Raw genomic sequence first — 25230 nt, 5'->3', positions numbered from 1 at the left:
TTTGTGCCAATACCATACTGTCTTGATGATGACAGCTTTGTAGTAGAGGCCAAAGTCTGGGATTGTGATGCCTCACATTTTGGTTTTCTTCTTCAATATTATGTTGGCTATCCAGGGTCTTTTGTGGTTCCATTCAAATTTTAGGATAGCTTGTTCTATTTTTGAGAAGAATGCTGGTGCAATTTTGATGGGAATTGCATTGACCGTGTAGATTGCTTTGGGTAGTAATGACATTTTCACAGTGTTGATTCTTCTGATTCATGAACATGAAATATTTTTCCATTTCTTGGTGTCTTCAATTTCTTTCATAAGTATTTTATAGTTTTCATCATATAGGTCTTTTACGTCCTTGGTTTGGTTTACTTTTAGGTTTTTTTAATGCTTTTTTGTGCAATTATAGATGGGATCAGTTTCTTGATTTCTCTTTCCATTGTTTCATTATTGGTGTATAGGAATGCAACCGATTTCTGTACATTGCTTTTGTACCCTGAAACTCTACTGAATTCACTGATCAGTCCTAGAAGGCTTCTGGTGGAGTCGATTGCATTTTCCATGGAGAGTATCAAGTCATTTGTGAAAAGTGAAAGTTTGACTTCTTCTTTGCTGATTCTGATGCCTTTTATCTTTCTTTGTTGTCTGATTGCTGATGCTAGGACTTTCAACACTATGTAAAACAATAGTGGTGAGAGTGGACACCGTGTCATGTTCCTGATTTCAGGGGGAAAGCTCTCAGTTTTTCCCCATTGAGGATGATATTAGCTGTGGGCTTTTCATAAATTGCTTTTATAATGGTTAAGTAAGTTCCTTCTGTATGGACTTTCTCTAGGGTTTTTATTAAGAATCGGTGCTATATTTTGTCAAATGCTTTTTCTGTATCTATCGAAAGGATCATATGGTTTTTATCTTTTCTTTTGTTAATGTAATATATCACATTGATGGGTTTGTGACTATTGAACCAGCCCTGTAACCCAGGAATGAATCCCACTTGATCATGATGGCTAATTCTTTTTATATGCTGTTGAATTCAATTTGCTAGTATCTTGTTGAGTATTTTTGCATCTGTTTTCATTAAGGATGTTGGTCTCCAGTTCTCTTTTTTTTTTGCTGGGTTTCTGTCTGATTTGGGAATCAAGGTGATGCTGGCTTCGTAGAATGAGTCTGGAAGTTTTCCTTCTATTTCTATTTTTTGGAATAGCTTGAGAATAATGGGTATTAGCTCTGTTTTAAATGTCTGATAGAATTCCCCTGGGAATCCATCTGGCCCTGGGCTCTTATTCATTTGGTGATTTTTGATAATGGATTCGATTTCACTGATTATTGGTCTATTCATGCTTTCTATCTCTTCCTGTTTGAATTTTGGTAGTGAATGTATGTTTAGGAATTTGTCCATTTCTTCTAGGTTGTCCAGTTTGTCGTCATATAGTTTTTCATAGTAATCTCTAATGACTGCTTGTATTTCTAAGGGATTGGTTGTAATAGATCCATTTTCATTCATGCTTTTGTCTATCTGCGTGCTCTCTTTTCTTTCTAAGGAGCCTGGCTAGAGGTTTATCAATTTTGTTTATTTTTTCAAAGAACCAACTCTTGGTTTTGTTCATCTGCTCAACTGTGTTTTTGGATTTTATATTGTTTATTTATGCCCTGATCTTTATTACTTCTTTTCTTCTGCTGGGTTTGGGGTGCTCTTGCTGCTCCCCTTATAGTTCCAGTAGGTGCTCTGTTAGATTTTGAATTTGTGCTTTTTTAGGTTTGTTGAAATAGGCCTGGATTGCAATATACTTTCCTCTTCGCTGCATCCCAGAGATATTGGATTGTTGTATTTTTGTTTTCCTTTGTTTCCATATATTTTTTAATTTCTTCTCTAATTGCCTGATTAGCCTAATCATTCTATAGTAGGGTGGTTTTTAACCTCCACATTTTTGGAGGTTTTCCAGACTTTTTCCCGTGGTTAATTTCAAGTTTCATAGCAGTATGATCTGAAAGTGTTCATAGTCTAATCTCAATTCGTTTTTATTTATGGAGGGCTGCTTTATGCCCCAGTATGGATCTATCTTGGAGAATGTGCCATGTGCACTCAAAAAGAAGGTGAATTTCCTAACTTTAGGATGCAGAGTTCTAAATACTTCTATTAATACCATCTGTTCCAATGTCTCGTTCAGGTCCATTGTTTCTTTAGTGATTTTCTGTCTGGTTGATCTATCCATTGCTATCAGTGGAGTATTACAGTCCCTTGCAATTAGCACATTCTTATCAATAGGATTGTTTGTGTTTGTGATTAATTGTTTTATGTATTTGGGAACTTCCAAATTTGGCACATGGATGTTTATAATTGTTAGCTCTTCCTGATGGAGAGATCCTGTAATTATTATATAATGTTCTTCTTCATCTCTTGTTACTGCCTTTCCTTTAATGTCCAGTTTGTCTGATATAAGTATGGCTACTCCAGCTTTCTTTTGGCTTCCAGTCGCATGATAGATATTTCTCCATCCCTTTACTTTTAATCTGAGGATGTCTTCAGGTCTAAAATGAGTCTCTTGTAGACAGCAAATAGATGGATTTTGTTTTTTCATCCATTCTGCTACCCTGTGTCATTTGGTTGGAGCCTTCAGCCCATTTACATTGAGTATTATTATTGAAAAGTATGGGTTTAGATCCATTGTGTTCTCCATAGAATTCATGTTTATAGTGGTGTCTCCGGCACCTTGTATTTGCATCATTTCCCTTATAGATTCTCTCTTAGGCTTTCTTGTAGGGCTGGTTTGGTGGTCATGAATTCTTTCAATTTTTGTTTGTTTGGGAACACCTTTATATCTCCATCTATTTTGAATGACAGGCTTGCTGGATAAAGGATTCTTGGCTGCATGTTTTTTCTGTTCATCACATTGAAGATTTCCTGCCATTCCTTCCTGGCCTGCCACGTTTCATTAGATAGGTTTGTAACCACTCTGATAGGTTTTCCTTTGTATATTAGGGTCTTTTTATCCCTAGCTGCTTTCAGTATTCTCTCTTTATTCTTCTATTTTGCCAGTTTCACTATGATATGTCATGCCGAAAGTCAATTCAAGTTATGTCTGAGGGGAGTTCTCTGTTCCTCTTGGATATCAATGTCTTTTTCCTTCCCCAGATTTGGGAAGGTCTCAGCTATAATTTGATCAAGCACCCCTTCCGAACCTTTTCTCTTTTTCTTCAGAAATTCTTATGATATCAGTGTTGTTCTGTTTAATTTTATCACTCAGGTCTATAATTCTCCTTTCCTGTTCCTGAATCAATTTCTCTCTCTCTCTCTCTCTTTATTTTTTCTTGGATACCTCTTTTGGTAAAACTGTATCTTCTAATTCACCTAGTCTTCTCTCTGCCTCTTCAATCGGTGAGGTGGCCACCTGCATTTTATTATTCACCTTATTTACAGGCTTTTTAATCTCATTACCGCTATTTTGAAAGTCCCTAGTCATTGTATCAGTAGCTTCTCTGATGCTTTTTTCAAGTCCAGGGATTAATTTTATGACAGTTGTTCTAAGTTCTTCCTCAGTTATGTTGCTTATATCTGTTTTGAGCAGTTCTGTGGCTGTGACTTCTTCTTAGAGTTTCTTTATTAGAGTGTTCTTTCATTTTGTCATTTTGGTTAGCTTTCTGTCTCTTGTCAGGTTTTTGTTTTTGTTTGAACTTTAAGTTTCACTTCCTCTTAATTTTTAGTTTTATTTTAGCTTCTGTCATAGTTTATTGTCAAATTGGTTTCCATATAATACCCAGTGCTTCTTTCCACAAGTGCCCTCCTCCATGACCATCACTCGCTTCCCGCCACCCCCTTCAGCCCTCAGTTTGTTTTCAGTATTCAGTTGTCTCTCATGATTTGTGTCCCTCTCTCTCCCCAACTCTCTTTCCCCCTTCCCCTCCCCATGGTCCTCTGTTAGGTTTTTCCTGTTAGACCTATGAGTACAAACATGTGGTATCTGTCCTTCTTCGCCTGACTTATTTCGCTTAGAATGACACCCTCGATGTCCATCCACTTTGCTACAAATGGCCATATTTCATTCTTTCTCATTGCCATGTCATACTTCATTGTATATATATCATGTCAGTTTTAAAAGCTCGTTGTGCACTGTGCACCTGTTCATGTTATTCTTTTAAAGGAGGCTTATTGACTGTCTAGGTTCTGTCATTTCAGGAAATGTTCTTTTAATGGTGTCTCTCAGTTTCTCTTGTTGTGCCTTTGATTATTTTATATCCTTACTCATTGATGTTTGGGACTCTCCATCATGCATTCTTTGGGTTGTTTCTTGGGGTAGCCTTGAAAAGGAAAACAGATAGACACACAGGGAACAACACACAAACACACAGACAAATCAAACAAACAAACAAATTAAAAGGGGGAAAGGAAGAAAAGAAAAGGAAGGGAGAGGAAGGAGAAGAAAAGAAAAGAAGAGAAGAAAAAAATAAAGGGGGTGGCAGAGACAACAAAGGACAACGGACAGTCTAAAAGTGTGTAACTAGTCAAGGGGAAAGATAAGGATAAGATAAGGGAGAATATATCTGGATGGCAAAAAAAAAAGAGGGAGAAAGGAAAATAAAGAGTAAAAATTTAAAAAAGCATAAAAAAGGTAATAACAATAAAAAATAAGTACGAGAAAAAAGCAGCAGCTCCCTCTAGCAGATATATGTGGTTTGGTGTAGGTAGATTTCTGGGGCTGCTCTTGGAGGCCCCACCTTGGTAATTGTGGAGAGAAGAATGGTGGCACCCCACGCTCTGCTAGAACTAAGCACTGCAAGCCATTCTTATGAGTCAGATCTCCTTGTGCCACGGGCGAGCCAAGCTGTATTTTCCAGGCTCTCCTTGCCTCAAAGTCCTAGTCCATGCACTTTAATGCTACTACAGATGACATTTACTCACTTTGGGGGCCAACTTCTTAGCCAGGATCTCGTAGTGGGAGGGAGCAGCTTCTCTTGGTGCCTGCCAGGATTTGCGCCACCACTGCCATAGGCGAGGTGTGCTCCCACAGCCTTGGTGTGCTCCTGCAGCCGCTGCCACTGCCAACTCCCTGCTGGGATGGCGTAGGGGTGGGGGCTGTTTTTTCTGGTGCCACCCCATATTTGCACTGCTGCTGCCAGAGGAGAGGTGCGCTGCCGCAGGTGAGGTGTGTTTCCGTGGCTGCTGCCAACTCCCTGATGGGATCGTGTAGGGGTGGGAGCTGTTTTTCCTGGTGTCACCTGGGATTCATGCTGCCCAGTGATTGTATATGGAGTGAGAGTTTTTCTCTCCATCGTGAGTTAAAGGTTCTTTATCTCTTCTCTAGAGACAGTGCTGTCAGTGTGTTCAGTTTCTTTCTCTTCCCTTTGTCTCTCAGGGGCTCTGCACACTTTCCCTGTGTTGGGCTAGGGCTCCCACTTCCCCTGCCCCTCTTGGGCTGGCCCGTTTTCCAATCTCCCCAGTTCGCACTCACTCACTCAGGCATCTTTGAGGTTGTCTTCTTTCTGGAGTCTGTATTTTCTCCTCCCACTCTTGCAGATAAGAATAATGTCCTTCTCAGTTCGATCGATGGGGCAGATGAAGTTTACAGAGCTCCTTTCTTCTCCGCCATATTGCCTCCTCCAACACATAGGTTTTAAAACCACATTTCCAGGGTTCATACTTCAGCTGTCAGTAGTAGGACACTTTTGCAAGTTAGTTGCTTAATCTTCATGTGCCTCAGTTTCTTTAGATTATCTCAATGGAGTGGTTATCATGGTTCAATGTTAATATAGAGAAACAGGCCATACAAAACAGATGGGTAAAATTGTGAACATAACATTTTAGGAAATAGGGTAGAATTAGGATGTATACAAATTGATCTATTATTGTTATTTGAAGGTACAATGCTGAGCACTCCCCCCTTCCCTCCTTGTCTACATACATTCCTCTCTATTCTGGGATATCCATTCATTCTTAAATCTTATGATTTTTTTCAGGTGTTGCAGATGTTAGATTAGAAGACCTTCTCTCCTGAGATAACTTATTGCAGGTGTTATGCTTGGAGTTTTCAACCTCATTTTTTAAAGTTATTTTTTCAAAAAAGTTTTATTTATATTTTTAAAAAGTTTTCAAAAAGTTGTATTTATTTTGAGAGAAAGCATGGGTGGAAGATGAGCAAAGAGAGAAGGAGAGAGAGAATCCCAAGTAGTCTCTACCCTGTCAGTGTGGAGCTCAATGTGGGGCTCGAACCTACAAACTGTGAGATCATGACCTGAGCTGAAGTTGGATTCCCAACTGACTGTGCCACCAAAGTGCCCCTGCAACTTCATTTTTGTTTGAACTTCATTCAGTCTTCAAATTCTCTGCTTTGAAGCCCCTCCTCCTCTTCTTCCTTCCGATATCAGCTTTACTGTGCAACAAACTCTTCCAAGATTTTGTGGCTTCAAACAATATTGTTTTTGTTATTACTCTTCATTTTCTGGTTACTCAGGAGGTACTACAGTTAGCAGGTGGGTTGGCTGGGACTAGCTGTCCTGGATGGTTTCACGTATCTGGCTGGCAGTTGTCAGGCTGGTTGCCCTAGGGAGCCTCATCTGAGATGGTTTATCTCTGTTCTAAGTGAGCTCTTATTCTGCAGTAGTCTGTTATAGACTTTGTCACATAGCTTAGCATAGCTAGAGAAGGCAAACATTAATGTGTAAGCACTCATTAAGCCTCTGCTTGGGTCATGTTTGTTGATGTCCCATTGGTCAAAGGCAATTACATGGAAAAGTCCAGAGTCATTGTGGAAGAGTACTATATAAAGGAATAGATACAGAGAAATGGGATTCTTTTGAAGTCTTTTTGGCTCTTCTTAGTTACTGAATTTTTTTAGTAATGCTTTTTATTTATATGTAAATCAGTCAATTAAGGAGAGCAATAGTTTTTTTTTTGTTTTAATTTTGTTTTTCAGGGTTACTATATTTTTACCACAGTCTAGATCCCAATATAGGTTTTGATTATAGTTTTATTGTTTGATACACAAATATTTATTCTTATTTAATGGAAACTTGCTTCATGTTTCTTTCATGACACTTCAGTGACTATTTTCTGTTTCTAATAGATTTCTGATAGATACCTGGGGTTTGTAGTCATTAATCCTTTAGATCTAACAACCAAATGTCTGTGGGAAACAGGCAGGTAACATAACTGAGTGAGGTTAGCCTAGTTTACACATAACTATACTCTGTTACAATTGGAAAATGAAAGATGCTTATGCAAAGGGTACATAGCCTCTGCTCACATGTGGGTTAGGATGCGGGTATTTCTAGATCTTTTGATTTTTCAAAGTAGGAAATCTAAGTTTGATGTAAAATCTCACATTTAGTGTGAAAGGTGATTTTGAATGCTAAAATTTAAGTAAAATTTAAAATGTAATTTCAAAGGCAAAAACAGTAATGATGCTATTTAAGCTGAAGAAAATCTTCAGCAAACCTGTCAATTTGTGACTAAGGGATCTCAAACAGCCACTATCCAAGGACTTCTGCCTTTGGTTCAAACCTGAGTAGTTTCTCAGTTTGTAGTGGTCTCCATATTTCCTTTCTGGATGAATTCGTATTTTTCCTTAGTGCATATTCTATTTTCTGCTCCTGTGACTTAGGAATGCCCTTCGATGATGTTACCTTTATCCCATTCTACAGCTTTCTGGTACTCTTACTGATCCTTTAAAACTCAGCTTGGAAATTCCACTTTTATAGAACTTTACTGAATGTGTTTTCCCTGTCTGAAACTCAGAGAACTTTGAGTCTTTGTTATGGCATTGATAATACTATTCCATGTATTGAAGTTGTTTGTATGCTTTATTATCATTCTGCTAGAATGTGGAGTTCATATCTGATCTGGACTTGTATTTCCTGCATTACTTAGCATGACTATCATGCCTGGAATGCCTGCTTCCCTAATCAGTGAGGTTTCACTGAAACATGAGCACTTTATTTGAAGATTTCCTTGACTCTCCCTGACAGGTTTTGTTTGGAGTCCCAGAGCTGAAGGGGAAAAAAAAAAAAGAATCTGTTGTTGAGATTTTCATCCATGGAAGCTCTGTGGAAGTTGGAGCTAGGAAGAAAGGCAGGAGGATTGAGTCTCAGACCAATTAAAGAAGTGAGCTGTTAAATTGGGAGGGCTAAACAGGCAGGAATCTGGAATATGACATCATGGTTATTAGGCAGGCATGATCATAGGAGATAGAGGGGTCACAGATCAATAGGCTGGCCGGTTTTATGATATAATCTGAGGAACATAGCCTCCATCCCTGGGGTTCCTTGAGTTCTGAGGCTGTGTGTCCTCAGAGCCTCTTAATGAACCCAATAGTTTTCTCATCATCTTGATTATAAATTTGATTTAATGTAAACATTAATTTCTATAGCTATTTGTTTGATCTTTACTTTTTTAATTTTGTATGATCTTTACTTTTTTAATTTTGAGCGGAAGAAGTATACTACCCAAGCCAACTCATTGGTACCCATGGTTCCTAGAATACTGAGGATGTTAGCATGAGAGAACTTAAGAATTTAGACTATTCCTAGGCCCTTCATATGGCCATCCTCCAGCATTTTTGCTTTCTAAACATGGTCAGGGGACCCCTTAGCTGTTTATCAAGTGATCTTTAGGTAGTTTGGCTGTTCCAAGGGAAAGTGATAAGTTTTATTTATATTTTTAAAAGTTTGAAATGTAAAATATAATTGTGATTTTTATGAAAATTCTGTTATCAATTATAGTCTTAAAAGCTATGCTTTTAAAATATGATAATATTGGTCAGTTAATCTTAAGATTCCGTTAACAAAGTTTGCTTCTCCTAGTGTATCTTAATGTCATTAGTGAGTTACTAAGGATTTTACTATAGCATTGCATTATACTCTTACTTCATAAAAGGGATTAATATCTTTAAAGTGGTTTAATTGATGCCTAAGAAAAGAAGTGAAATTGTAACATGGATTCCAGAATTTCAAATTAAGTCATAAATGTAAATAGTAAACAGAGTCCCAGTGCAAATAGAGTATGTGTTGGGATAAATAATCTGTAAATTACATGATCTTGCATAAGCAAACAAGAGAAAATATAAATAGAAGACAAATGATTAATATCAGAAAATTTGATTTTACTATGTAGTCTTCTAATCCCTTGTGTGTTGTATGTTACAAACCATTGTCAAATAGTACCAAGAAACCTCTGAGGCCTTTGTATTATTGTCAGGATGTGGTAACCACATTGATAAACCAATTACACTTTTTTTCTAGGACAAAAAACACATTATGCTTTTAGGGGGAAATTCCTATGTTTGTAATAAAGAGAGTGAAGGAACTTAGACAATAGGCATCTAATTCAGAATTGGACTCTTTGAAATAAAAATGGGTAAATGAGAGCTTGGGTAGCATATTGGGTAAGAGCATGGGCTGTCTGAGTTCAAATCCCACGTTTGTACTTACCAGTTATATGTGCTTTGTCAAACCATCTCCTTTCTATATGCTTTAGCTTCCTTATCTACATAGAGGGAATATTAGAAACATATAGTACATATATTTGTTAGGATGCTAGGAGCTAATATTTATAAGCATTAGAACAATACCTGGTACCTAGTAAATGTTATATACAAATTAATTAAATAAACTAGAACTAAATAAAAATGTCCATTAGAGAGAAATGTTTTTTATAAAGATGAGATTATGATTCATACAGATATAAAATAAACACTTATGAACAATTTTACTTAACTCTGGTTCAGAAGAGAATTTAAGGGGATCACATATATAGGTAGTAAGGAACTCTGAAAGGAATTTGCAAATAAATGCAAATTGACCACAGGACAATATCAGTTGCATTCAAGGGAACATAATTTATTTGTATTTCCATGGACAAGAACCATTTACATATTTATCTGCTTTCTGTAACTTACAGAATTGTATAATAGCTCAAAGACAATGAAAGGCAGACATTATGCTAATGGATAAACTAGATGAGATAACCACTATTATATTTTTCCTCCATATTGAGGTCTTCACATTTTTTTCAGACAACCAAACTATTACAAACAAATGATAATAAAACTAATCCAAAGTTAATATCAAATATTATTTGTCACTATTCCTCAGTGTAGGAAGTAGAAGGAACAATTTCTTTTTCAAATACTTCTTTTGAATGTCACATGGTATTAGACTTTTTGTAGACTTTTCATTTAGCCTGACTTTGGTTCCTCTAAGCCCTTTTCTTGACTGGTACCCATTCTTGGTAGACCTACATAGCCCGGTGTTAGCAAGAATCTTGCTAAGTCAATTTAGAGAGTATTCCCTACCCTGGATGTCTGATTGCCATCTTTATCTGATTTTTGAAGCCTTTTGTCTTCACTCCTGACTGATTGGGGATCTCTTGGTGAGGCTAACTCCTGAGCGAGTGCCCGAGATGACAGTCATTAATCTTAAGATTCTAAATGTACTCTCTGAAACTGGATTAGAGGCCCAGGCTTCTTTGTTCGAAAGGTAATTCTTGGGCTGGAAGTCTTTCTTCTTAGCTTTTTCAGTGGCAATTTACTCCTGGGATGCGAAGGGTTTTTCTGGCTCTGCATAGGCCTCTCTGTTTTCTTTAGTTCATCCTGCTTCTTTCTTGGGAACTTATCAGTCCACTGAAATGCCCTTCTTGAGATTTTGCTGATTATATGGTCTGCCATCGCTGCCTACTTTCATTCTTGCTGGCATGACTTTGCCAAGGATAATTTGGAACTTCAGTGGCTTCTTTTGGAAAACTTACGATCTCCCTGGAACTGGCTCCTTTAAGATCTCTCCCTTCTCTTTGCTTCTGATCCTCCTTCCTCCCCTTATAGTTGTTGATCTACTTTTCAACTCCCTTGAATTCCTTGGTATGTACATCTTCAGATTTCTATCTTGAGCATCCCTCTGTCCCCCTTGCAAGACTTTTCCCTTCCCACTGCAGCTTCTCAACTCCCTATAGTCATTTGGACTTTAGGCTCCCTCCTTCTCCTCAGGGTTCTCAAGGGACTCAGGGACTCCTGAAAGCAACTACTTACAGATGAAAAGGAAGAGAAGATAATTGGAAACACATTGGATGCTTTATACACTCAGATAAGCTTTGGAGATATCCAGAGAGCTGCTTGATGTCTCCTCAGCCGGTTTCTCACCTAAAATTTCCATGTATAGCCTCTATACGATTATATATCAGGGCAAATGAAAGATCTTGAAAGTCTCCTCCACAAATATGGGTTAAAAAGCATTAGCTCTCCTACTGGACAGGTTACCTTGGCTTTTTCCTTCTGCCTGAAACATAATTTAGATTATAATATCAATGGAAGTATAAACTAGAGTATATTACTGTGTTTTACCTGATTCATGGCTAAAATTTTAGAATGAAAGCTATAAGATCTTTGTATCTGTTTTTATGTATGTGTATATTTATATGTGATATTTTTCTGTGTTTGGATTGTATTACCAAATTAATCCATACAGTTCCATAAAGGAACTCTATTCAGATTGGCCAAAAGGTAAATGAGAGCTTATAAAAAATATTCCTAAAATGCTCAGAAACAGAAACTAATCCAAATACTTTGCTTATCAAGTTTATATGACTTGAGTAAATTTTTTGTAAATGTTACTAGTTTATTATTGTAGGCTTAATAAAAATAACTGTCTTCTGAGTTAGCAGCAGTATGATAAGAACGTACATTCTATTGTACTTGGGTACAACAAATTAAGTTGTATTATATCTAGATGTTTAAGATTATAAAATTTTTAAATTCAACCCAAGACCAAATGTATAAGTAAAAATGTAGGAAAAATTAATTGCCTGATATTCATGACTTCTTGTATATCAAACATAGCAGCAAAAGAAAAATCCATTTATTTAACTTTTTTAGGTTTTTGCTTTTATGCTGCTTGCCTAACATGCATGTGCTGTATAAATAGTTAACTGGGAAATAACTTGAGATGATGACAAGCTTTGTTTCATGTTGAATATGTCTGCCTAAAAATAGTTTCCATGTCTTTGCAAGCCCTACATATTATAGTTTTAGTAAGAATTCTGCCTAATCAGTTTAGAGAGAATATCCCACCCTCAATATTGATCAGATTCCACATCCCCTTTCACACCCTAGGTGATGTCTGATCACCCTAGCCTGCCTATAGCAAGAAGCCTAAGTGTGTCCAATCAGAATCTCCCCCTGCCTCTAATGTTTCTTCTTGGTAATTTTCCTTCCATTGATTCTGCGCCTTGGTTGTAAATTCTTACTTGTCCTTGCTGTATTGGGAACTGAGCCCCATTCTGTACTGAGATCTTTTTTTCCCAATTGTAGTATTTTTCAGAATAAAAATCAAAACAGTAAAAACATATTACTTTAGTTACTGTCTAGCTCTTTTGGTATTGTTTATATGTTTTACAATATGAATAGTATGCATTCTGGAAAAACAATTACTGTCATATGTGCACATTGACAGATATTTCAATTTGTAGTTAGACAAAGCCAATTATGTGCAAAATGTGACTTAGTTTTTGTATACAGATAGAATGTCCATAAGGTAGCAAATTATACTCAAATTATAGCTCAAATTATACTTTCAAATTATAGTTCTTGAGTACATTTAAGCCTTTTTCATATACCATGTGAGAAATTGGGCAGCAAGTATAAGTCTGGCTATGAGCAAGAAGGATGCTCATCTCGTATTTATTTATGATGCTGATGATTCTAATAAGACCATTTTGAGTAATTTATTTGAATAAAATGTAACAGTGTATTTATTTGATATGTTGAATTTAATTAAAACTTTACTTCAGACTCAAATTATCAAAAATTTAAAATTTGTAGATGAGAGATGAGGATTTCTTTTAAGAAAATGAAATGTGGTATAAATGGCTTAAACTTTGGTGCGCCTGTGTGGCTCAGTTGGTTGAGCATTAGACTTCGGCTCAGGTCATTATCTCACAGTTTGTGAGTTAGAGCTCTGTGTCAGGCTCTGCGCTGACAGCTCAGAGCCAGGAGCCTGCTTCAGATTCTGTGCCTCTCTCTCTGCCCCTCCTCTGCTCATGCTCTGTCTATCTCTTTCTCTTTCAAAAATAAATAAACATTAAAAAAATTTAAATGGCTTAAACTTTAAGTCTTTCCAATACCAGTCTTTAATAATATCTTTATATTTGGAGAAACAAATACATGATTTATTGTCACATCCATTGAAAAGTCACATTAGTACAAATACAGTTTTACATATATAATGCTTCATGCACAAATGAAGAAATACTTTTTAGAACTAAATGCAATGTTAGGAAGGATTAGAAATCTGTCTACTTTGTATCCCTAGTTGGAAAGTCAAATGTTATGCTTCATTTGTGATATGCTTATCAATTTAATGCCTGATGGAGTTCTGAAACTCATCAGTGAGAAGTATTTATAATTTCAGGTTTACAGTAGTCAAATACCTTGACTTTTTTTTGACAAACTACCAAGTATTTATTCTTATTCAGTAATCTTTAATTGAGAATCAGGACTTTCTAATTTGGTAAAAGTAGTAAGACTAGAAACTAGGTGTGGCCTTCTGGCTCAAAGTCTTTGTCAATGGCCAGGCATTGGCCTGAGAAGAGCACAAACAAAATCTGATCTCTTTCACTGATGGGTAAAACAACAACAGTAACAACGATGATGATAATAAATGTAATGATACATTTTTCAAAATAATATTGTTTGAAAATATTTCTTAACTGCTGGGCTTTTCTGAATGCAGATGCTAACATAACTTGTCACTTTTGTAAATCCTTTGTTAAGAAAAAGGTAGTGTTTGTTGATAGCTTACTGTGGAGCAGATATTATTCTAAGTATTACGAACTCATAATTGTGAAGGAGCCAGTAATTTACAGACTGAGGCATGGAGAAAATAAATAAACTTGCCAATTGTTAACTGGCAGAGCAAAATTTGAACAGAGACAGTCTGGTAGTAAAGTGTGTGCTCTTAGCCATTACCTGACAAATGTAGGTAGTACTGGAGAAGCCCTTGAGGTGGTTTTTAATTTTATTTTTTTATTTTGAGGTCCTCTAATGTCTTTCTCTGTTCTTTTCACATACAATTTCCCCATCTTCTCCTCCTCCTCCTCATTATTATTACTACTACTACTATTGTCAACAGTAATGAGTATTTTGATTAGAATCCTCTAAGGAGAGTGGTTACAAAGAAGGGGATACCTTGGAGACAGAGAGAGACTTGAGATCACTTTTGTGGCCCAAGATCATATCCTTAGTCTTGGTCAATTTTTTTTCTGTGGCTCTGGGGGCCCAAAGACAATGTAAGTGACTTGTAACCTATCATCTTTAATCTTCTAAATACTTCAAAATTGTATGCTCATTTAAGAGTGTCAGTGTGAACTGATAGCATTATCTTCCCCCTTGAAAAATTTGCATAGATCATAAACACTTAAAAAAATTTTTTTTAATGTTTTATTTATTTCTGAGACAGAGAGAGTCAGAGCATGAGCGGGGAGGGGCAGAGAGAGAGGGAGGCACAGAATCGGAAGCAGGCTCCAGGCTCTGAGCTGTCAGCACAGAGCCCAACGCGGGGCTCGAACCCACGAACGTGACATCATGACCTCAGCTGAAGTCGGAGGCTTAACTGACTGGGCCACCCAGGTGCCCCTCATAAACACTTTAAAAAATCTGAGTTTATAAGTCAGGTTTCTTAGAGGTATATTATAAAGCTCTCTATGTATAGTAATATAATGTTTTCTAAAGCATTGGTTTTGTACAGCTTTGTTTACTGTCTTAACATTACTAAAGAATGAATCTTAAATTATAGTATATCCATAAAAGACTTAAAAATAGGTCAAGTTGTAGAATGTAATGTTTTGGCTTGTTTTCAACATACCAGTTTGCTGGCTGCTGTGTGCAGGACAGAACTTTTCTCTTTTAAATCTGGCAGCGCCCTCTAGAGTGAAAGGTTAATACAATTTGATATGACAAGCAGTTTGACCCATTCACCCAGGGGCATTTTACTTAGAAGTAGCAAAGAGTAGAACCTACATGTTTTTTGTTCTGGGTGAATATTCTTTTCAAAAAGAATATTTGTTTTTTCAAATCAAAAATTTATTTTTGTTTTGGTAGTTGTATATTTTTTCTTATGAAACTTGGTGGTTCATAATTTTATTTTAAAATTGTTATTTTCATAATAATAGGAAGAAACATTGATTTTTTTTGACCAATATAACATGTCTAAATCTATTGAATGCCTAGTACATATGTAATGCACTGCATTTGTATTGACGAATACATAATAAATATAGAATAAGCCACACCCTTGGTACTTACACATTTATTTCCACTTGTCTAGTATATCAGATTGTGATCCATATTGGCTGTTGTATCAAAATTGTATTTATTTAAATAAATAGAGACTATACTATTGATATATATTACTTTTTTTTTAATTACAGAAGAAAATACTCAGGAAACATCACAGTTGAAGAAAAGTTTGAGTGAAAAAGTTTCTCTCTATAGAGGTGACATCACATTGCTTGAGGTAGATGCTATAGTCAATGCGGGTGAGTACTTGATTTTTTTATGATGTATTATATTAGTTTTATCTTAAAATAATTTTCATAAACAGGAATGTAGGTATTTTAGAAAAATATGTCCTTCCTGGTATAGACATACCTTATGTAGTTCTCTTCTGGATTAAGAACACTGAAGATTTATATTATGGATGTGCTGCAGTTAATTTGCTAACTCATGGTATCCATGCTAAGTTGAGACTAGGGTACTGGACCTTTGGAAAAGTGGTAGATTATTGCAGAAAGTTCCTCAGAAGGAACTTTAGCAGCTCTGTTATTGTTGGTTTCATGCTTGGTTAATAATTTGCCAACATAAAAACAAATTCATTTGAATAGGTTGTAAAGAGATAATTGAACTACAGCAGAAAAAAGTAAACTAGAAAGTAATTATTTCTGTGATTTCTAAATCACAGTTGGTTGCTACTTTTCATGTTTGCTATGAAATGCTTCATTCTAATTATTTTAATAAGTAATTTTTATGTTTTAAAACTGGGGAAGTTAACTTATTTATGGTAATATCGCCTATATATTTTATTATGTGGCTATATATCAAATACATAGTAGTTGTGATTCTAAAAATAAATGTCAATAATAAAAGGATATTCAATGATTTTAACTTGTGTTTTATAAAAGTAGGCTTTTTTCAGATTGAAAATGCCAAATAAAAATAAATTTGGACTTAGGTAAGGAAAGGCTTTGTTGTTACAGTAAAGGCAAAAAGATTATTACAGTAAAGGGAAGAGTACTATTGTGATAGGAGGAGGAGGATATGGCAACAGGAAGAGCCATTTGACCAGGAGATCTATAAGCACCTCAAAGGTCAAACATAAAGGAATTTTTCTTTTGTAGGGAGGAGTAAACAGGCTAAAGAGAATTGGGTGTGGGAGACTGGGATGAGTGGATGGCATGATTGGACAGTTGATCAGGGAATATTCTTCCCTGAGGTCAGCTGATTCTTGGGAGGGATCATTCAAGAAGGATTGTTCGCCTTCCATTGCTCAAGGATGGGTCAAAGTCCAGGGGTTTGAAACCAGGAGAAAAGTCTTACGAAAGTTTGGTCAACTCCAGTTAGAGCTGTTGACCAATCAGAGTTGTCATTGGAAACAAACAGTTTAGCTAATCATTTATGAATGAAGGAATGCGAATTTGGAGGATATATCTTGGTCTTGTCATAGGTTACAAGGGGTCATCCATGAGTTTTATCTAAGTCACATGGGGAAGCATATTTCTGTGCTGGTAAGATGTTTCCTAGAACACAAAAGGGTGAAGGGTAATTTTTTGGCAGTCTGTTTTCCAGGAGTACAGGGTTCATGTGAAGTTCAACATTGTCTTAAGGTTTCCTCTGGTGATGAATAAATTCACAGAGGATAGTAGGAACATGCTTTTGGTGGGTGAACAGAAGGGTCTCACAAGAACTGGAACATTGTTTAGAAGATAAATAGACTTCTAGCAGGAAGCCTGGGGAAGCCTAGTCAGCTTGTGATTCTCTCAGAATTGGCTGTCAGTTGCTTTGTACTGTATTTGCTTTGCCAGTCACAGCTGTTTTTCTTTTTCTCTTCTTCTGATTCCTCTGTAATTTTTTTCTCCTCTGCTTCCTCTCTGAAATGCAAAACTTTACATGAGAGAGGATCAGCCTCGGTCATTTAATCAGCACTCAATATGAATCGCTTACTTTGGATAGAATTCCATCTTCATGCCACCTCATAGGCTACAAGTTTCTTTTTTACCTAGTCTCTATGGACTGTTCATTTGTGGCCCTGGGTATCAAGGTGCTTTCCTCTGATCTATGGGGCCTTTTGGGAAGACGTGCCCTTAGAAAGAATCTCATTAACTCCTCTCCAGTACAGAGAGTTTTTTTTAAAGTTGTTTTAAAATGTTTTATTTATTTTTGAGAGAGAGAGAAAGAGAGAGAGAGAGAGAGAGACAGACAGACAGACAGACAGCATGAGCAGGGGAGGGTCAGAGAGAGAGGGAGACACAGAATCTGAAGACAGGCTCCAGGCTCTGAGTTAGCTGTCAGCACAGAGCCTGATGTGGGGCTCAAACCCACAAACCATGAGATCATGACCTGAGCCAAAGTCAGATGCTTAACCGACTGCACCACCCAGGTACCCCTCCAGTACAGAGGTTTAATCAGATATTATTGTAGTTATCAAGTCATTAGTGATTTATTATGTTCTAAATGCTATACACATGTAAGCTTAAATTTAAAAAATGTAAAGGCTTTTATGGACACCAGTCTTCCTGTATATTCTTGTAATTTCTAGCTGTTAATCCTAGTTCTGTTCTGTGGAGTACAACTAATGACATGTATTTTCTTCTTAAATACCTGAAGATCACTCTTGACTTTTCTCTTTCTTGTTATTAACATAACATTGAATTTGCTATGTTAGCACACTTAATAATAGCAGCAATTATGGTTTTTCTTGGGTTTTGTTAACTGTGTACATGTATATCTCCCCTTTGAGGCTATAGACTGGTATCTTTTCCATTATTTGTTTCACCTTCCAAAGTAATGTCATGCCATATGTTCTTAATAAATACTTGATACTGTATATGTGTTAAATTAAACTACATGCAACTGAACCATATGCTTCAAAGCACCTTGGGGCAATAAAACGTTCAGCACTGAGGACTTGATATAGTGAAACAATTTGGCTCTGATTTTAAAAATGACTTATTTGATCAATCAGCAAAAATAAGTATGAGGTGGGAGCACCTGGGTGGCTCAGTCCGTTAAGTGTCCAACTTCGGCTCAGGTCATGATTTTCCTGGTTCATCGGATGGAGCCCTCATTGGGCTCTCTGTTGTCAACACAGAGCCCACTTCAGATCTTCTGTGCTCCTCTGTCTCTGCTCCTTTTCTGTTCAAGCACATGTTCTCTCTCAAAAATAAAAAAAACATTAAAAATAATTATGGGATAATTTTTATTGAAATTTTATTGAACTAAACTGGTGCTAAACAGAAGAACATCACTAATAGGAAAAAACATCCCATCATTATTTTGATTCTTGGGCTTTCCTGTATGTGTAATTTTTTCATAGCTGCCACATAGTGTGGACAAGGGATTGCTGAATTAATGTGAAGGCAGGCAGTCACTTTCACTCACTCACAGAAACCATTTGGTACCTTTAGCTCACCTGTCTGGCTGAATTATATTATAATTTGGCCATGTTCTGCATTTCACAAGGACAACCTCATTAGGAAGTTCCTCGGTATGTGGAAAAGAGATGCCAAATGTACAGTGTAATGACTCTATTTACAGCTTTCTGCTGTGCAGTTTGTTTACCTGGTGTGTAAAGAGAGGAACAGTTGTTAATCTTTGAGGTGAACAAGGCAGCATGGCAGAAGACTCCAGAGCTGCCTCTAGTGAGAGGGGAGTGAGAGGCAGTGCCCCCCAGTCAGGGTGCCAAAGCAGTCCAAACATCGCTTCCTATCAAACTTCTAAAGTTCTCTTTCCATGTTTATGTTAATATTAGTTCATTGGAACACCTAGGCTTACTTGCCATGAATGATTTGATATTTAAACTTTTTCCTAATAAAGTACTTTTTGAACTTAGGATTTCCTTAAATGTGACCTAGGATGAGCCTCTTATGATTTTATTCTTTTTCATAGGTACTAATGCATATTTGTTATATTTTAACAAAACAGATTTTGTAGGCAGTAGGGTCTAAAGAGCAGTAGCACAAGTTTTAGAATCAGGCAGACTCAGGTTCAAATTCAGGTTCTCATACCCAGGGCCATTTTTTTGTTTAAGCTTTTTATGTTGAGATAATTGTAGGAAATTGCAAAGAGAGTACAAAGAGTAGGAGAATCTGGGTGGCTCAGTTGGTTAAGTGCCTGACTTTGGTTCAGGTCATGATCTCGTGGTTCATGATGAGGTTGAGCCCTGCATTGTGTTCTCAATGGTGGTGCAGAGCCTGCTTGGTGTTCCCTTTCTTTCCTTCTTTCTGCCCCTTCCCCATTTGCTCAGTCTCTCTCTCTCTCCCTCTCTCTCTCTCTCTCTCTCAAAATAAATAAACTTAAAAAAATATAGTACAAAGAGACCTGTATACCCGTCACCTCCACCTGTGTAAGCCTCCCCCAATGGTGACATAATATAGCTATATTACAATATCAAAACCAGGAAGTTGACATTGGTATAGTACTATTAACTAAACTGTCGACCTTATTCAGTTTTCACCATTTTTTCCCCTGCATTCATGTGTGTGTGTATAGTTCTCTGAAGTCTTATCCATTTACAGATTCATGTAACCACTACCATACTCAAGATACAGAACTGTTCGATTATCATGAAAGAACTCCCTCTGTTGTAGTATCCACCTCTGTGCCCTCCCCTTTCCATCCTCCACCCCCATTCTTCATCTCTGTAGTTTTGTCATCTTAAGAATATTATATTAATGGAATCATAAGCATTTAGCCTTCTGAGATTGATGTTTTTCACTAAATATAAAGCCCTTGAGGTCCAATCAGATGGTTGGACTTTTTTATTTCTGAATAGAGGTCCCTTACATTGATATACCAGTTTATACCATGCTCCCACTGAGGGACTTCTGGGTTCTCTAAAGTATTTTGCTGTAACCAATAGAGCTGCTATGGAGATTCATGTATAGGTTTTTGTATATAGCAGAGTATAGGGTGATCTGTTTACTGTGACTATGTCATTGTATAATTTTGTATTAAGGCTATTGGTCAAAGTGTTGTGGTTTCTGCTAAAGCTCAGGGGAGAATGCATTCATCTAACTTATGGTTATCATTAGAAACGATATTGCTGTAATCACAGAAAAATATTTTATAGGCAATATAATTGTTATTCATTTGTGAATTGTGTCATGAAAGAGTTAATACTCCAAATCTAATGGGTTATCATTGGCCAAAGATTAATTCAGTTTGCCATAAATAGGATTTTAAAAGTGGAAAATGAGGAAGATGGATTTGCTTATTTTAATTCTTGTTCCTACCCCAGCATGCCAAGGAGAGGTACATTTACATTGTGGTAAATCATGGAGGGCTTGGAGTCAGAGCAATCATTATTTTATTTCATATTTTATTTTATTTTTTAAGTTTATTTATTTTGGGAGAGACAGAGATAGCATAAGTGGGGGTGCGGCAGAGAGAGGTAGAGAGAGAGGATCCTAAGGAGGCTCCGCGGCACAAGCTCGTGAAACTGTCACATGTTGAACCGATTGAGCCATCTAGGCACCTTGAGAGCAATCATCATGTTGAATGTGTCGCTTTAACTTTCTGACCAATTGACCTTCAGTAAATTATGTAACTTTTCTGAGCCTTAGTTTGTTCATGGGTAAGATGGAGATTAATAATGGAACCTGCTTCCTAGGACTGTTGTGAAAATGGAAAGAGATAAAGTATACAAAGCACTTTACACAGTGCCTAGTATATACGCAGTTAGTTAGAATCTCAGAAAACTGATTTTTTCTTTGAATGTCACAAGGTAATGTTGCATGTTTTTCAAGTCTTCTGCACAGCTAGACCAATAAAATGGGTTTGTCCTACGTGTCCATAACTCTAGTTGTTATACTATTCATTTGAATTTTGTCAAGGAAAAGTTGTATAATTCTGAGGCTTTATGTTAAATGCCAACTTTCTATAACATTGTTGGTAATAATTTTTATGGACTAATGGTCTAGAGTAATTGTTTTAGGTTACTTTAATGATTTTTTTTACTGTATCAATTGTGAATGTCCTAATTGTCTCAAAAATTGGGATAGTGACGTGATTGGATAGATGATAATTTAATAGCTGGGCATAATTTAATTAAAAGAAAAGTTGGGGGGTGCCTGGGTGGCTCAGTCAGCTAAGCTGGTGGCTCAATGAGTTAAGTGTCTGACTTCAGCTCAGGTCAGGAACTCACAGTTTGTGGATTTGAGCCCTGCGACAGGCTCTCTGCTGACAGCTCAGAGCCTGGAACTTGCTTCGGATTGCGTCTCCCTCTCTGTCCCTCCCCCACTCACATGTGCTCTCATTGTCTCAAAAAAATAAATAAGTAAACATAAAAAAAGAAAAAAAAAGAAAAGTTGATATAGAATATCTACACAGGTACGCAGGTAAATCATGTTCTGGGACTGCGTACGAAGGAAGAAATTTTATTTTATAGAAGTTTTCTTGAATAATCATCTCCATTTGCTTAAAATAAATGTTATTTCTATGTATTCATTTAGTAAAACCTAAATAAAGCATATTTGAAATTAGAATCTAGATCATTGAGAAAATAGGTTCATTTACTCTCAGAAATATTTTATGACAGAATTGATAACAACTGCTTCATTTAATATAAATTTCATCTCTACTAGCAAAGCAGTTAAGTTTTATTCTTTGTTGAATTTCTGTGTTATATGTTTTTCTTATAATATTTTATTGAGAAATAATAATCACAAACACACACATATAAGTGTACAGCTCAGTGTAACCCCATCCAGATCAAAGAGCAGAACATTATAGTATGTTGGATGAGCCCTTACTACACGCTAATGTTTTGTAGTCAGTGTAGGATAGTATATTTACTGCTCTGGCTTCCAGTGTTATACATGACTTTTATTTATTTATTTTTTTTTGCATTTCATATAATTGGGACCATATCATATATGTTTTTCAATATTTGGCTCTTTTAGTTCACTGTTACATAGGTAAGATTTATCTATTTTGTTGTATATAGATCATTTTTATTGTTATATAATATTTCCTTTTGTGAATATGACACAATTTCTCTATCAATCTACTATTGATGGGCATTTCAGTAATTTCCAGTTTTGGATTATTAGTACTTTAGTGAACATTTTTACATAATTTCTGTGTGTGTGTGTGTGTGTACGTGTGTGTGTGTGTGTATTTCTGTGAATAGATATCTATCTATAGACAAAAGGGAAAGAATTACTATACATCACTCTTTCCCTTCACTTCCCCTCCTATGCTATGCCAGAATTGATGAAAAGTTTCAAAATCTTCACTGTTGATAGCTGTGGGATATGTTTGAATAGGCAGGTGTGAAAAGAACCATTTTTTGAGACAGATTCTTAACCATGGCTACAGGTTTAAGTGTGAGCTTCCAGTTATAAGGGTCTTGGTGTCTTTCCTTTTTTTTAAGGATAGACAGAAAACAGGAAGTACTTGGGAAAACATTATTTAAATAAAACTTTTAACCATCACCATTCCTAGATTGGAGGACATGTTAAAAATGTCAAAACTCTTAGAATAGCCTAAATATCTAATCAAAATTCCATTGATATTCCTGGAATTTTGTTCTGATGGTAGTTGTTTTTGTTTTTTTGTTTTGATTTTGAATTAATAAAATAATTCTAAAATGTATCTAGTAGAATAAAAGAGTGATATTAGCCAAGAAAAATCTGAAATGACAGACAAATGGCAAAAGTGGGGGGAGGAGTCACACAATTCCAAATTAAAATACTCTAATAATTAAAAAATATACATCACTCCTCACACCTTTCATGAATATAAATTCTGTGTGGAGTTTAATATAAACTAAAGAAACCACTTAAAAGATAGAAGAAAATATAAGGTATTATGTCTCTTATCTGGGTGGGGAAAATCACTTTGAATTCAATAACAAAGAAAGGAACCAAAAGGAAAGACTGAAGAACTGATAACATATACTTTTTAAAGAAATATTTATTTATTTATTTTGAGAGAGGGAGAGAGAGAGAGAGTGCGAGTCTGCAAGAGAGTGAGCACATAAGTGGGGGAGGCACAGAGAGAGCAGAAGAGAGAGAATCCCAAGCTGACTTTGCGTCATTAGTGCAGGGCTTGAATTTGTGACCAATGAGATCATGACATGAGCAGAGATCAAGAGTTGGATGCTTAATCCACTGGGCCACTCAGGTACCCCAATATAAATATTCTTGAATGCTTCAAGAAAAAGTCATACCATAAATATATTTAAAAAATAAATGTCAGATTGGGAAGAAATATTAGCAACCTATATGACAAAGGTTTACTCTTGTTATAGTAATAATAATAATAATGATAATAGTAATAACAAATATGAGCTTTCCTCAATTAAAAAAAAGAAAAATATCTAATAGAAAACCTGGTTAGGAATATGAACATGAAACTTAAAAAAAACCCAATGAAATTCCCAATTAATATACAATAAAAATATTCAACACTGAGGATGGAGTGAAAGGAGGCATTGTGATGTGAATCATTTTTTATTTGTTAATTCTGCATCCCAGGATATTTTTCAAAATATGTCTACTCTTTGACTTATCACTTCTTTGTTTTTGTAGTCTATAGTTTTTTCTGAAGGAATTGTGGAAAAAAGCAAAACATTAAATCTTCTAAGGAATTAGAAGATAATGCTCAAGAGAAAATAATTGCCACGGGGTTTGATGGCTGTCAATAAGTTCCCTCTGAGTTTTCATCTTCTATTTTTGACCCCTGATGTACTTTTGGAGGAATAACGCTAGGAATTAATTAGTAACACAGTCCTCAAAGGACTTTGAGAGACTAAAATTAAAAAAAAGAATTGAGAGAGAAAGTGGTAGCAGTTGCTTGGGCATTTGTTCTGTGTTTTCAGGTATATTTTTCTCTGAGAATTCTTTAATGCATGTAAGAAAACTTATATTTTGTTTCTCACACATACTGGTGGTCAACTGAATTAAAAATATTATTAGATTTTGTTGGGGTCTGATTATGGAAGGAATGTGCTTTAATATTTAAGGAAAATATAAAATACAAAGAAAAATAAAACATTTACCCCTTATTTTTTAGTTCAGTGTTTATGCTTTGGGTTCTTTTCATTTCATAGATGTATTTTGAGTTTTACAAAATGCTGCTTAATTTTTTTGCTTTTGAAATATTATAGTTATTTTTATATGCCATTTTAAAAAGCTACATCATATTCAGTCATACCTATGAGTATTAATTTATTTAATCTAAATCTCTCAATGTTGGAGATTTAGATTGTTTCAAGATTGTTATTGTTTATATTCAGGGTGAGACAAACATCCTAGCAGGTAGATCTTTGTAAAATCATTGATTAATTATTCCCTTGGAATAAATTCTTTGAAGTGAAATAATGGGAGTGTGAAAGTTTTTTTTTCTTTCTTTTTTTTTAATGTTTATTTACTTTTGAGAGAGAGAGAGAGAGGCAGACTGCAAGTGGGGGAGGGGCAGAGAGAGAGGGGGAGACAGAATCCAAAGCAGTCATCACAGAGCCTGAACTCAGGGACCCATGAGCTCATGACCTGAGCCCAAGTTAGATGCTTAACCCACTGAGCCATCCAGGAGCCCCTCACTGTATTTTTTTTAAGTTGTGGTAATATATATACAACATAATATTTATCATTTTAACTCTTTGTAAATAGGTAATTCAGTGACATTAAATACATTCTTCATTGTGGTTTCGATTTGCATTTCCCTAGTGGCTAATGGTGTTGAACATCTTTTCATGTGCTTATTGACCATTTGTTTATCTGGAGAAATGTATATTCAGATCCGTGCTCCCTTTTTGGTTGGATTATCTGTCTTTTTGTTATTGAGTTGTAGGAGTTCTTATATATTCTAAATTCAATTCCCTTATCATATAGGAGATTTGCAAAAACTTTTCTCCCATTCTGTGAGCAGCCTCTTCACGTTCTTGATGGCATCCTTGAAGCACAGAAGTTTTCAATTTTGATGAAGTCTAATTTTTCTATTTTTTCTTGTTGTACTTTTGGTGTCCTATCTAAGAAGACTTTGT

General features: G+C 35.9%; 1 protein-coding gene across 1 annotated transcript in view; it reads left to right on the top strand.

Moving 5' to 3' along the window:
- Nucleotides 1-25230, top strand: part of LOC115274017 (ADP-ribose glycohydrolase MACROD2-like) — a 368638-nt gene that overhangs the window by 59672 nt on the left and 283736 nt on the right. Inside the window, exon 3 of the mRNA XM_029917379.1 lies at nt 15398-15505. Within this exon, the coding sequence (XP_029773239.1) occupies nt 15398-15505 (108 nt within the window). The remainder of the gene's footprint in view (nt 1-15397; nt 15506-25230) is intronic.

The sequence above is a fragment of the Suricata suricatta genome, chromosome 12, assembly GCF_006229205.1.
Source record: "Suricata suricatta isolate VVHF042 chromosome 12, meerkat_22Aug2017_6uvM2_HiC, whole genome shotgun sequence".
NCBI lineage: Eukaryota > Metazoa > Chordata > Mammalia > Carnivora > Herpestidae > Suricata > Suricata suricatta.
The sequence above is the reverse complement of the archived record's forward strand: the minus strand, read 5'-3'. Positions and strand labels throughout refer to the sequence as shown.